This window comes from Arachis hypogaea, chromosome 4 (genome assembly GCF_003086295.3).
Source record: "Arachis hypogaea cultivar Tifrunner chromosome 4, arahy.Tifrunner.gnm2.J5K5, whole genome shotgun sequence".
Lineage (NCBI taxonomy): Eukaryota > Viridiplantae > Streptophyta > Magnoliopsida > Fabales > Fabaceae > Arachis > Arachis hypogaea.
In genome coordinates this window covers 115,400,134-115,414,271 of record NC_092039.1, presented here as the reverse complement: position 1 = coordinate 115,414,271, position 14,138 = coordinate 115,400,134, and the positions used below count along the sequence as shown (strand labels likewise).

Sequence of the window (14,138 nt, the reverse complement as noted above, 5' to 3'; positions counted from 1 at the left end):
GGTAACAAAAAATTTTCAGTCATAATTAGCCAAAACTTTCCATAAAAATATATCAAAATTAAATTTTTAATTATATATATTTATATTTGTATTACTTCTAGTTAAAATAGTTAGGGCTACACTTTTGTTAATTTGACTATATATATGGTTTATGTGAAATTAAGTTAAACTTTATATATAATTATATTATGTGATTATTTAGAAGAAGAGATAAACTTTGTTATGATGATTATATTATATGATAGGAAAAATTTTAAATATTTTTAAAATATATATGTATTAGCAATTTTAACCATTAATTTTAATTATAAAAAGTATACATTATTTATTAATTGACATTAACAATTAAAATTATATTAATATTTTAAAAATGTTTAAAAATTTTCTATACGAAAAATGTATAGGAATATAAAGTAAGGTGTTAATATGTGTATAAAATATTAATATTGGAAGGGTAGTACTATTATTATTATTATTATTATTATTATTATTATTATTATTATTATTATTATTATTATTATTATTATTATTATTATGGTGTAAATGTGGGGTGATGGAAGCAACAAGAATTTTATAGTTTATAGGATGAGTAACATTAACAAAAGAATAAAAGTAAAACTTTGAAAATCCCATTTTCATTCGGCCATTCCCATTCCCTTTCTCTCTCTCTCTTTCTCTTTATGTGACCCGCATCTTTTTCTAGCTAATTCTTTTTCTATATATATTTTAGTTTAACATTATGCGGTTGCATCTTCTTCTCCAAAATGCGCGCAAATTCTGTCTTATAGCTTCCACATCTTCTTCTCCAAGAAAATGGAGGTTTTTTATCATACGTCAACCGCTACTTTGGTTTGGAAAGCTAATTGATTTAGTACGTTTAGCTTGGAACTATTAAACTTTACCGATCACCTAAGAAAAAATAAGTCTTACCTTAAAATTTATTCTCTGATATCTATATCACCTAATCCCACAAGCGGATTCAAGCTTTTTTTAAGAGTTTCTTTAAGTAATTACACAATAGTTTAGCTTTAATAATGAAGAATAGTATAAGGGGATGCATATCATGCATCCTACTATGCGGGGCATTGGACGTGATACGTATAGTTCACTCCAATGGCAGAATTAAGGTGTTAATATGTGTATAAAATATTAATATTGGAAGGGTAGTACTATTATTATTATTATTATTATGGCGTAAATGTGGGGTGATGGAAGCAACAAGAACTTTATAGTTTATGGAAGCAACAAGAACTTTATAGTTTATAGGATGAGTAACACTAACAAAAGAGTAAAAGTAAAACTTTGAAAAATTCATTCCCATTCGGCCATTCCCATTCCCTTTTACTCTCTCTCTTTCTCTTTATGTGACCCGCATCTTTTTCTAGCTAACTCTTTTTCTATATATATTTTTTGATTTAACATTATGCGGTTGCATCTTCTTCTCTAAAATGCGCGCAGATTCTCTCTTATAGCTTCCCCATCTTCTTCTCCAAGGAAATGGAGGTTTTTTTTATCATACGTCAACTTTAAGCACCGTGTGCTAAGTCCGCTACTTTGGTTTGGAAAGGTAATTAATTTAGTACGTTTAGCTTGGAACTATTAAACTTTACCCAATCAGCTAAGAAAAAACCAGTCTTACCTTAAAATTTATTCTCTGATATCTATATCGCCTAATCCCACAAGCGGATTCAAGCCTTTTTTAAGAGTTTCTTTAAGTAATTACACAAGAGTTTAGCTTTAATAATGACGAATAGCATAAGGGGATGCATATCATGCATCCTACCATGCGGGGCATTGGACGTGATACGTATAGTTCACTCCAACGGCAGAATTGACGATCTCACTACTCGCACCATCAACGCTGCTGACGTCATGAGAGCTCATCCTAACCATATCCTCAAGAAATATTCTCCCTCCAACCTTCTCATCATTCCTCCCCACGCTGACCTCTATCGCGGCAACATCTACTTCCTCGTTCCCCTCCCTCCCCCTCCCCCTCCCAATCAACACGCTACAGCAGTAGATCAGCAGGTCTCCACCTCCACTCACACAAGCACCAGCAACCGTCTTACTCTCTGGAGGCCTCACCTCGACACCATCTCAGAGAATAGAGATGAACTGATAGAAGAACAATAGAAACTGTTCTTCTTAGTTGCGCCTTTCTATATGGCATCTTCTGGGTATTTGTCTCTAAGTGGTGGTTCCATGAGAGCGTAATGATAGTGGTGAGTGTTCCCTTCTGTTTCATTCTCTACTAAGCTTGATTTTGGTCTCATAAACATGATGCATTTCTTCCACTTGAATTAATGAAACATTTTCACTTCTGTACAGGTAGCTCGAGGCGATAGGAGTGGAGAAGATGGTATCTCCATGCTGCTTAGCATAATTGGTTTTGGGGACATAATCTTATCGGGGCTTCTAGTCGCATTTTCACTAAGGTCGAAACAAAAGTCATATATATTCGTCTTCCCTAGTTTAAACACTTTAATCACTACATAAATGAAAAGAATCCCTTGTCTCATTTTAATGGTTCCTGGACTTAATTATTGTACCGATAAATTTACAGGTATGATTGGTTGGCAAAGAGGAACGTTCGGTCTGGATACTTCGTGTGGGCAATGAGTGCTTACGGTTTAGGTATGCTATTTCTATGTTTGATTCTTGGTATGACTTTAGTTGGTAGGATGTGTCAAAGGGTAATTTTCCATAAAAACTTTTGGACTTTATTTACTTTGTTACAAAATTGAGCCGGCTCACTTTCGGACCAGAATTAGGATGTAGATGAGAATTGAGATCACTGTTTGCTTGGTGTCTTTACATCATTCTCTTGAACTTTGATCTGCAGGTCTCCTTCTAACATATATTGCTTTGAACTTGATGGATGGGCATGGTCAACCAGCATTGCTTTATATCGTCCCGTTTACTCTTGGTTAGTACAATTATTATTTCAACATGTTCGGGTGGCTGCCAAAGGCACCTTTGAGAACTAATGTTAAACTTTATGCATGTTTCTTACTACGAGTTGTCATCGTGATTTACAAAAACTTGTATTATTTTTAAAACCTTGGTTTTCTTCAAATGCAGGCACATTTTTGTTATTGGAAAAGAAGAGAGGTGAACTCAATCTTTTATGGATAAGAGGAGAACCAGAAATGCCTTGCCCTCATAACCAAGAGTCTCAACAATGAACGAAGTGATAATAGGGATAGTAGTATAGTGTACCATAGGTATTGGTTTAATAGGAGACTGATAGAAACTCTAGGAGATTATGTAAACATTTGGAATTGTCATAACAAAAATTTCAACCAAAATCATGTTATTAGCATGTACTTTATAGTTATATCAACAGCTAAGACTTTAAGATACTATTACTTTTATTAGATTAGATTTTTTATTTTATTTTTTTCTTAGATAGAAGATGGTATGAGATAAGAAGTAAGAAGATTTAAGAGCTTCCTCTTTGGCAATTGTTTTTTGCCTTAGGGAATATAATGTTCTTTTGTAATTATCTTCTGCAAGTTTGCTTATACGAGGGTGTGGCCAAAAATGATGTCTTTGTCAAGCAAATGGCAATAAGGCAAGAGACATCACAGTCAACTCTCAATGAAGGGGCCCGCAGAGGATGGTGACAAGGGAAAAAAGAAAAAGAAAAAGAAAAAGAAAACAAAAACGAAAATTGTTGTACGAAGATGAAAGACTATAGTTATGTTACTTATAGCTGAAATTGAAATTGAAGTTGGATAAATTTCATTTTTCAAGTGTATTCTGTGATGAAGTAGTCTTACTCAAGTTGTAAATATTGATTATTGATTTCAGAGGTGAATGCCAATAACACGGTATCACTCAAATTTTTCATCGAATTAAACATAAATAATTAATTTTAGGTATCTATAGTTTAATTAAGGGTAGTACTACGGTGAGGAAGCAATTTTTTTTCCTCACCTGTTGAAACGTACGTGAGCAAATGAAAAATTAACGCGTGTGATGTGTGTCTTGATGGAGGAGACAAGATCTGCAAACTATCAATATCTATGTTGCGTGTTAATAAAAAAGGATTAATTAAGTAAAACTGATTAATAGTTAATATTGTTAATTAAGGGCATGGGCTTTTTTTTTACTGGACTTCGAATATTTTTGTTATTTGTTTGGTCTTTAGCTGATTGTTGCTAGTTTTGGTGAATGTGATCATTTATTTGTTTCATATGAAAATTAGGCTTGGAAAAAAAATAACTGAATGTAAATTAAAAATATGAATTTAGTTTGATAAAAAAAATTTCACACAGAACAATGTAAGAAATATTATTGAAATTAAAAATTAAATAGATTGAATTTAAATTAATAATTTAATGGGATTCAATTTGATAAAAATAAACGTACTGCTATTATTTTTATCGTATAATTAATTATGTTCATTCGTAAATAATTATTTATTTTTGTTTTGGAAATAATTATTTTTTGTAATATACATAAGAAAAAAATCAAATTTTTTATCTTTATGATAATACAAATAGAGAGTTTTTATTATGTTAACATGACGCTCATACATTAAATTTCAAAATTATTTACTTAGGTGTTGTCACTAGAAATCTTTAAAATTTTATTTATAAATTATAAATTATTATTTTTTAGATTGTCACTTTTTGAATTTTTAAATATGCTTTATTAGGTTATTAGATATTTAATTTTTTATATTATTGAACTAATTTAAAAAATTATTTATAAATTATTTACGTAAATTGTTATTTTTTTAATTTTTAAATTATAGTTATATTTTATTTTTATTATATAATTATTACTCTTTTATTTAAAAAAACAAATAAATTATAATTTTTGAAGAAACTAAATTCACATAATAATTTATATGGATTTAAACCAACGTATCATTATACACAAACTTATGGAATCGTCAAGTATCTTATAATGGTGAATTATACTGTAAAGATATAAGTTTACAAATTTTTTTTTATGGGATGAAAGAGAAATTAAAAAAGGTAGGACTCACACTTTGAATAACAATAAAATAATAAAAAATAATTATAAAAAAAATTATTTTCTCTCTCTATACCACTTCAATCTATATAGTAGAGTGCCCTTTTCTTTTTCTATACCACTTCAATCTATATAATAGAGTGCCCTTCCTATAATATGGATTTAGTATTGTGAGTTTTGACCCTCTCAATGCTACTGAATTTGATTACACCTAATTGGTTGGTAAGTTTATTGTTTTAGAAAAAATAAATTCATTGATAAATTTATTTATTTCATCGATTTTTTTTTTGCAAACTTATTCACAACAAACTCTTTTTATCATTTTAAGTTATTTGCTTAGGTTGTTACTTTTTTAAATTCTAAGTTATTTGCATTTTATTCTTTTAAATTATTATTTATTATTTATTTAGGTTGTTATTTTTTAATTTTAAGTTATTTGCTTAGGTTGTTATTTTTTAAAGGTTTAATTATTTTGTTGGTCTCTATAGTTTCACCAAATTGTTAATTAGGTCCCTATACTTTTTTTCTTTCAATTGGTCCCTACACAAAAAATAAATTTTGAAAATAAGTTCTTCCTAGTGTAAAAAATATTAGAGTTAACTGAATATTTTTTCTTAAATTGAAGATATTTATAATAAAAAATTTAATTTAATATTTGACCGCATGTATTTTGGTAAAAATATTATGTTAATTTTAATATTTTTAACATGAAAATGACGTAACTACAAAATTAAAAACAGTGTAGGTACTTAATTGGAAAAAAAAGTATAGGAAGCTAATTAAAAATTTGGTGAAACTATAGGGACCAACAAAGTAATTAAACCTTTAAAAAATAACAACCTAAGCAAATAACTTAAAATTAAAAAATAACAACCTAAATAAATAATAAATAATAATTTAAAAGAATAAAATGCAAATAACTTAGAATTTAAAAAAGTAACAACCTAAGCAAATAACTTAAAATGATAAAAAGAGTTTGTTGTGAATAAGTTTGCAAAAAAAAATCGATGAAATAAATAAATTTATCAATGAATTTATTTTTTCTAAAACAATAAACTTACCAACCAATTAGGTGTAATCAAATTCAGTAGCATTGAGAGTGTCAAAACTCACAATACTAAATCCATATTATAGGAAGGGCACTCTATTATATAGATTGAAGTGGTATAGAAAAAGAAAAGGGCACTCTACTATATAGATTGAAGTGGTATAGAGAGAGAAAATAAATTTTTTTTATAATTATTTTTTATTATTTTATTGTTATTCAAAGCGTGAGTCCTACCTTTTTTAATTTCTCTTTCATCCCATAAAAAAAATCTGTAAACTTATATCTTTACAGTATAATTCACCATTATAAGATACTTGACGATTCCATAAGTTTGTGTATAATGATACGTTGGTTTAAATCCATATAAATTATTATGTGAATTTAGTTTCTTCAAAAATTATAATTTATTTGTTTTTTTAAATAAAAGAGTAATAATTATATAATAAAAATAAAATATAACTATAATTTAAAAATTAAAAAAATAACAATTTACGTAAATAATTTATAAATAATTTTTTAAATTAGTTCAATAATATAAAAAATTAAATATCTAATAACCTAATAAAGCATATTTAAAAATTCAAAAAGTGACAATCTAAAAAATAATAATTTATAATTTATAAATAAAATTTTAAAGATTTCTAGTGACAACACCTAAGTAAATAATTTTGAAATTTAATGTATGAGCGTCATGTTAACATAATAAAAACTCTCTATTTGTATTATCATAAAGATAAAAAATTTGATTTTTTTCTTATGTATATTACAAAAAATAATTATTTCCAAAACAAAAATAAATAATTATTTACGAATGAACATAATTAATTATACGATAAAAATAATAGCAGTACGTTTATTTTTATCAAATTGAATCCCATTAAATTATTAATTTAAATTCAATCTATTTAATTTTTAATTTCAATAATATTTCTTACATTGTTCTGTGTGAAATTTTTTTTATCAAACTAAATTCATATTTTTAATTTACATTCAGTTATTTTTTTTCCAAGCCTAATTTTCATATGAAACAAATAAATGATCACATTCACCAAAACTAGCAACAATCAGCTAAAGACCAAACAAATAACAAAAATATTCGAAGTCCAGTAAAAAAAAGCCCATGCCCTTAATTAACAATATTAACTATTAATCAGTTTTACTTAATTAATCCTTTTTTATTAACACGCAACATAGATATTGATAGTTTGCAGATCTTGTCTCCTCCATCAAGACACACATCACACGCGTTAATTTATTGCTTACCCACATACGTTCAACAGGTGAGGAAAAAAAATTGCTTCCTCACCGTAGCATTGGCAATTAATTCTCGATTAGCAACTTTAACTTATAAAGTTTGTAAATAGATTCAATTAGATATTGAGTAATTATTGTTATTGTTTTTTTTTCTAGAAAAAGGAATTACAATTTATTTTTTAAAATAAAAAACTATATCTACAAGTTTTTGGTCATGGACTAGAAACCCAAATCAACTGGCCCATAATAAATTCTGACGCAGGCCAAAATAGACAATCATAAGCCCAAAAAAATGGAGAGAAAAGTGACTCTTCCCGGGACAACGTTGTTTGATTTTGGCGCCATTTACATTCCTTTCCCCACAGTGTGTTGTATTGTAATTAGAGTGTTCAAAACCGATCCGGACCGAATAAAACCGATCGATCAAACCGAAAAAACCGAAAATCGAATAAACCAAAAACCGAAAAATCGAAAAAATACTTAATATTCTATAGTTTGTGAAAGCTTTGACATTTGTCTATGCTATTTCATTTTGTCAGTGAATATTGAATATTTTGTGGAAGCCATTATACTTACTAATGCTACTAATATGGAACCAGATCATTAACGAATATGTATTTAGATGTTGTGAGTTTGGGATTATTTTACAAATATAAATCACCTTGTTACTTATAAGCAAATACACCATAGTGAGTTGGGGCAACAGTTACCTGTGTTGAGGGTGGCAGGACTGCTCTATAGATGCTTAAGCCTCCGCACAATTTCGATGCTTGTTTCATGGCTCTCCAAATGCCAGAAATGGATCTAAAATCAAGATGTATCAGATACAGCAGAACATGACCACTAACAGAATTTGAAATTCACCACTAAGGGGCAAGAAAAGAAAAAGGGTGTTTGCTGAATATGAGCAATGGTGCATAGCTGATCCGCAAAGCAGCGACGTTGAGTTGCAGGCAGCGCTGAATTGGGCTTGTGGAAGTGGAGGTGCAGATTGTAGCAAAATCCAAGTGAACCAACCATGCTTTCTCTCATTGCATTGAACGCAGTTGCAAAAGTTGAGACATGACTCAAACACCCCAAGAGACCTAATTGTGTTCCAATTACAATAGTGTCACAATCTTTGGTATTGACCTACAAAATTTGTGATGAGAAAAATGAGTTTCCATTTTATTTTTTGGAACGTGGAATTGGAGTCTCTTTATCTAAAGCTAAACTTTATATTACAAACCCTTTATAGACTTTGGACCAACCATCAAATATCACATGATATCAATCACACCACAGATTTTTTGTGAGTGGCTCATATGAATCCACCTTTAAGAGGTTGTAACAGTAAAATCTTTACAATTAATGATGTGTTTTGATTGATTTGTCTTCATGTGACTTCAAGGTTACAGATTCAAGTCGTAGAATCAGCTATTGATGTAATTATCATATTAGAGCTTATCAACTAGAACACAAACATAACAAATAAGTCAACAGAACATATTAAACTGACTGGATAGGAGATGATGCTCTTAAATTTGTCAAGAAAATAGAAAAGGGAAAGCAAGAGCAGTGAAAATAAGGACAAGGACAATGGGAACAAATTGTAACATGATTTTTCTTTGTTTTCTCTTTTCTCTTGTTGAAAATGTGTCTCATTGCATTGTATAGATGGGAAAATGAGAAGAATTTGCTTCTTAACAACAACCGATTCCAAAAGAGTATGAACTGCTTTTGAATAGACAAACATGGCTCTCTCATTTGATAAAATGCAATCAATTGAAAAAGAAAATACTGAAGGGAGTGCCAATCAAAAGTCTACAATTCTAATATATTAAAACTTCAAATCTATTAAAAAAAATTTCTTTCCTGTTTTAACAAAAGAAGCAACATTAAGACACAAACTTATGGATACAACATGAAGATACAGTTGGCTCATTGCACAGTAACAGAGCAAGAGAAGAGTTACGGAAAAATGACAATTGACATAGCTTGAACAATAACTTCTAGCCCAATCCAACAATTTTGCATTTTTTGGAAAATATTCACCCACATCTTACTAATAAAACTCACAAAAAGTTTCCTTGCTAACATTGTTGTTCAGATATTGCAAACATAACGGGGGGAAATCTACCTTGAAAAAACCAAGGAGAATAGAGACTCAGGTTGCATCAGATGCAGTGGAGAATCCTGCACTCTACATATTGGATTTGGTTACAATTTCATCAAACTTCCACTAGTGACAGGTAATAAATAGATCATATGAATTTGTGTTATATAATACCTGAAGGATTGATCCAGCATACTGAAGCACATTTGGTTGCCCTGTGATCTGTCACAAATTTCAGTGTGAATACAATGAAAATCTGGGAACTATGATGATTTTTTACTATTTTACTTGAGCAGTTGTTATGATGATTTTTACTATTTTATTTGAGCAGTTGCTATACCTGTTGAAACAAGACCAATCCTACACCAATGGTAAGGGCTTTCAAGCATTTTCTCTGAATATTTCTCCAAAAATAACCTCTTTTTCTTCACCCACATAAGCTCAGCCAGAATTTCATCCACTTGCCGATGAGCTGATTCATCAACAGCTTGACCTCGAAGACGGCACAGACAATGAATTGCGGTGCTTTTCAACTCCTCTCCATCCCCTTTTCCCTGTATAGCACATAAAAGTAGCCATCTATGAGAAGCTAGGAGCAACACATTCCAATTCCCATGATTACTGCCAAAGGACTACTAACTCCAAATGTGAAAAAGAGAGACACTTGGGACAAAGGATGGTGAAAGACGCCGTTTTGAACAAACCCCACAAATCAAAAGGGAAGAAAACATCAGCGTCACGGTTTCAAGTTACAACTGACTTGGAACAATAAAATCCTACCTTTGTTAGAACTCACCAAATCATGAAGCAGCTTCTGATTGCACGAAGGAGGCTGACGGCGAGACTCGAAGCAAGAAGACGACGAGCCCCAAGACCTGCTGCTTCTGCCGCCGGCGACGAAGAGCGCAACAAAGGTGCCCGACTATGTGCAAGACGATGACGACACAGATAGCAACGACGACGTCACGGTGAGAGAGATGAGAGAGACCGAGCTCCAGGGGGAGAGAGACACGAAGAGGAGTGAAGAACATGAGAAGATGAAGAGGTCTCTGAAACTCAGATTTCACAAACAATTTTTTTTTTGTTTTTTAGATATATTTTTGTTTTGTTGTTTAAATTATTTAAAAATATAAAATTAGGATAGGATGAATTCTAAAATTCAATTGATTTAGAAAGGTATTTTTATCTAATTAAATAGAATAAGGATGTTTAAGTCTTTTTTATAAAATTAAATAAAAGATATTTTTTATTTTTATTTAATTAAAAAGATATTTTAGTAAAAGTGGTGATATAATATATATTTTAAACAAAATAAATTAAATGCTGATGTGGAAAATAAATTTCACATGACCTTGTTTGGGTAATAAAGTGGTAAAATTTATTTTTCACATCAGCATTTAAATCAATAATCAATATTTACAACTTGAGTAAGACTACTTAAAAGTAATAGTATCTTAAAGTCTTAGCTGTTGATATAACTATAAAGTACATGTTAATAACATGATTTGGTTGAAATTTTTGTTATGACAGTTCCAAATGTTTACATAATCTCCTAGAGTTTCTATCAGTCTCCTATTAAACCAATACCTATGGTACACTATACTACTATCCCTATTATCACTTCGTTCATTGTTGAGACTCTTGGTTATGAGGACAAGGCATTTCTGGTTCTCCTCTTATCCATAAAAGATTGAGTTCACCTCTCTTCTTTTCCAATAATAAAAATGTGCCTGCATTTGAAGAAAACCAATATTAATAGTAATAATAATAATAATAATAATAGTACTACCCTTCCAATATTAATATTTTATACACATATTAACACCTTAATTCTGCCATTGGAGTGAACTATACGTATCACGTCCAATGCCCCGCATAGTAGGATGCATGATATGCATCCCCTTATACTATTCTTCATTATTAAAGCTAAACTCTTGTGTAATTACTTAAAGAAACTCTTAAAAAAAGCTTGAATCCGCTTGTGGGATTAGGCGATATAGATATCAGAGAATAAATTTTAAGGTAAGACTGGTTTTTTCTTAGGTGATCAGGTAAAGTTTAATAGTTCCAAGCTAAACGTACTAAATCAATTAGCTTTCCAAACCAAAGTAGCGGACTTAGCACACAGTGCTTAAAGTTGATGTATGATAAAAAACCTCCATTTCCTTGGAGAAGAAGATGGGGAAGCTATAAGACAGAATCTGCGCGCATTTTGGAGAAGAAGATGCAACCGCATAATGTTAAACTAAAATATATATAGAAAAAGAATTAGCTAGAAAAAGATGCGGGTCACATAAAGAGAAAGAGAGAGAGAGAAAGGGAATGGGAATGGGCTTTTCAAAGTTTACTTTTACTCTTTTGTTAGTGTTACTCATCCTATAAACTATAAAGTTCTTGTTGCTTCCATCACCCCACATTTATACCATAATAATAATAATAATAATAATAATAATAATAATAATAATACCCTTCCAATATTAATATTTTATACACATATTAACACCTTACTTTATATTCCTATACATTTTTCATATAGAAAATTTTTAAACATTTTTAAAATATTAATATAATTTTAATTGTTAATGTCAATTAATAAATAATGTATACTTTTTATAATTAAAATTAATGGTTAAAATTGCTAATACATATATATTTTAAAAATATTTAAAATTTTTTCTATCATATAATATAATCATCATAACAAAGTTTATCTCTTCTTCTAAATAATCACATAATATAATTATATATAAAGTTTAACTTAATTTCACATAAACCATATATATAGTCAAATTAACAAAAGTGTAGCCCTAACTATTTTAACTAGAAGTGATACAAATATAAATATATTTAATTAAAAATTTAATTTTGATATATTTTTATAGAAAGTTTTGGCTAATTATGACTGAAAATTTTTTGTTACCAAATTTTTTTCCATCACAATATATAGTGTGAGTGAGGATGCCAAATTCAAAATAAACGGCATTTATATTTAAAATTTTATCGTAACGGATAAGGTTAAAAGGGATTCTAACTGTATTGAAAGAAAACCTAATAAATTAATACATGGAGAGATCATTTTTATTTTCTCACAAAATCTTAAGAGTAATACAAAATATGAAAATTTAAAAAATTAAAAACTCTAATTAAAAGTGAACTGATTATAAAACCTATTGCACAGAGACAATCTTAAAAATGGAATCCGAGATATGATGCTTAAATAAGTCAAACAAAACCACTTGTGCCCGCTTGGACATTGTACTTTGGAGGACTTGGAAGAGTCAAAATTGTTGAATTGTCCTCAATAACCTCTGGTGAGCTTATTACAAAATACTATTTTTTTTGTAACAATTTTAAATTTGATACAAATTTTTTGTTACAAATGTTCTATTTTCTTGTAGTGTCTGTTGGTGTTACCTAGATTATTTCTTTATCAATAATAGACTTACCATTGTAATTATTTTTTAGTGAGAGTACATAAAGAGTACATAGTATATAAGATGTAATAATTCAACAAATATTTTTTAAAAGAATTTTTCATTCTCTTCAAAAAAAATTTCTGTTCCACTACCAATTCTCTCTAACATTAGTTTGCTATGAGAATATCAACCCCTTTTTTGAATGTTTTAAATTTCTATGTCTTCCACGTATAAGTCAAATAACCTTTCGTCATGGTTCGTGATGTTTTGTGCCGTCGTCCTCCCACAAATCTTATTCGTCAGCTTGATGGATGGTAACATAATTTTGTAATGCTGTTCGAATAACTCATGAATAGCCCTGAAGTGAGTTTGGCTCTCCAGTTTGGGTTTGGTGAAAATCTAAGTATTGCATACAATTTGTAAAATTTTACAATGCTTTTGTTTGAAGAATATTAATCTGGATAGTCTTTTTTTTCATAGTGGTATACTCTAGACAATGCTGGATGTTTATTTTCTTTAAATACCCATCGTGGATATGAATTGGCAATATAATGACAAACTAGATTTAGGACTCGCCCATTTCTATATATCAGCCAATAGACCGTGTCCAGGAATTGAATTCTCTTGGGGACACTCCAAAAGAGAATTAGATTCATCCCCGACCTTATTGTTAAGGAGGTAATTGTCCCTTGTCTATATTTTGTTTGGAGAAAATCCAGTTGATAATAGCATAGTTTTTGAACTTCAATAATTTTAGGCTTGTTACCCGCTCCAAAAGGAAGGTTAATATTTGTTGAGTTATTACAACATTCCCTTAGAAAATTTTTTTTGAAGAGAATAAAAAATTTTCTTAGAAAATATTTGTTGAGTTATTACACCTTATATACTATGTACTCTTTATGTACTCTCACTAAAAAATAATTATAATGGTAAGCCTATCATTGATAAAGAAATAATTTAGGTAACAGCTGACAAGGTCATTAAGGAAGTCTTTTTAGCGGCATCGATAATGTTAATCAAATTCTCCAACATCCATAATCCGATCCAAAAACAGCTAAGGCATCCGACTAGGTTGTCTCCGAAGGCGTAGCCGATGTTTGCGGCGAAGCCAATTATCAAAAAAGTTATAGTGACGACAATGGCACCCGCAAAGATGAAATGACAGTGCCACCCAAGTTTTCAGGTTGCTCGGTTGCTGTAATAACTGAGGATGGGATGGATAACAGAGCTAGAAACGGCACATCTATCCTCCGAGGATCACGTAGCCTGGTATTAGCCATGCTATTTGGATAGCGTTGACAAGGTGGATCCCGGCGGCCATAGATGCCAGTGTTTA

The 14,138-nt window shown here is 29.9% G+C and overlaps 1 protein-coding gene across 1 annotated transcript; it reads left to right on the top strand.

Annotated features, from left to right (window-relative positions):
* The first annotated feature begins 1,743 nt into the window (after positions 1–1,743).
* LOC112795250 (signal peptide peptidase-like 2) lies at positions 1,744–3,188 on the top strand. The gene is made up of 6 exons (XM_025837189.3): positions 1,744–2,065; positions 2,137–2,225; positions 2,332–2,438; positions 2,567–2,637; positions 2,846–2,929; positions 3,085–3,188. Exons 1-6 carry the CDS (start codon positions 1,744–1,746, stop codon positions 3,186–3,188), a joined length of 777 nt encoding a protein of 258 aa, XP_025692974.1.
* Positions 3,189–14,138: the final 10,950 nt, after the last annotated feature.

What these genes read in the sequence shown, in the direction of transcription:
- LOC112795250 (XM_025837189.3), top strand. Translation starts at nt 1,744, where the DNA reads ATGACGAATAGCATAAGGGGATGCATATCATGCATCCTACCATGCGGG. An exon ending in ATGAGAGCGTAATGATAGTG is followed by an intron (nt 2,226 to 2,331) that starts GTGAGTGTTCCC and finishes ACTTCTGTACAG; the next exon opens with GTAGCTCGAGGCGATAGGAG. An exon ending in TATCGTCCCGTTTACTCTTG is followed by an intron (nt 2,930 to 3,084) that starts GTTAGTACAATT and finishes CTTCAAATGCAG; the next exon opens with GCACATTTTTGTTATTGGAA.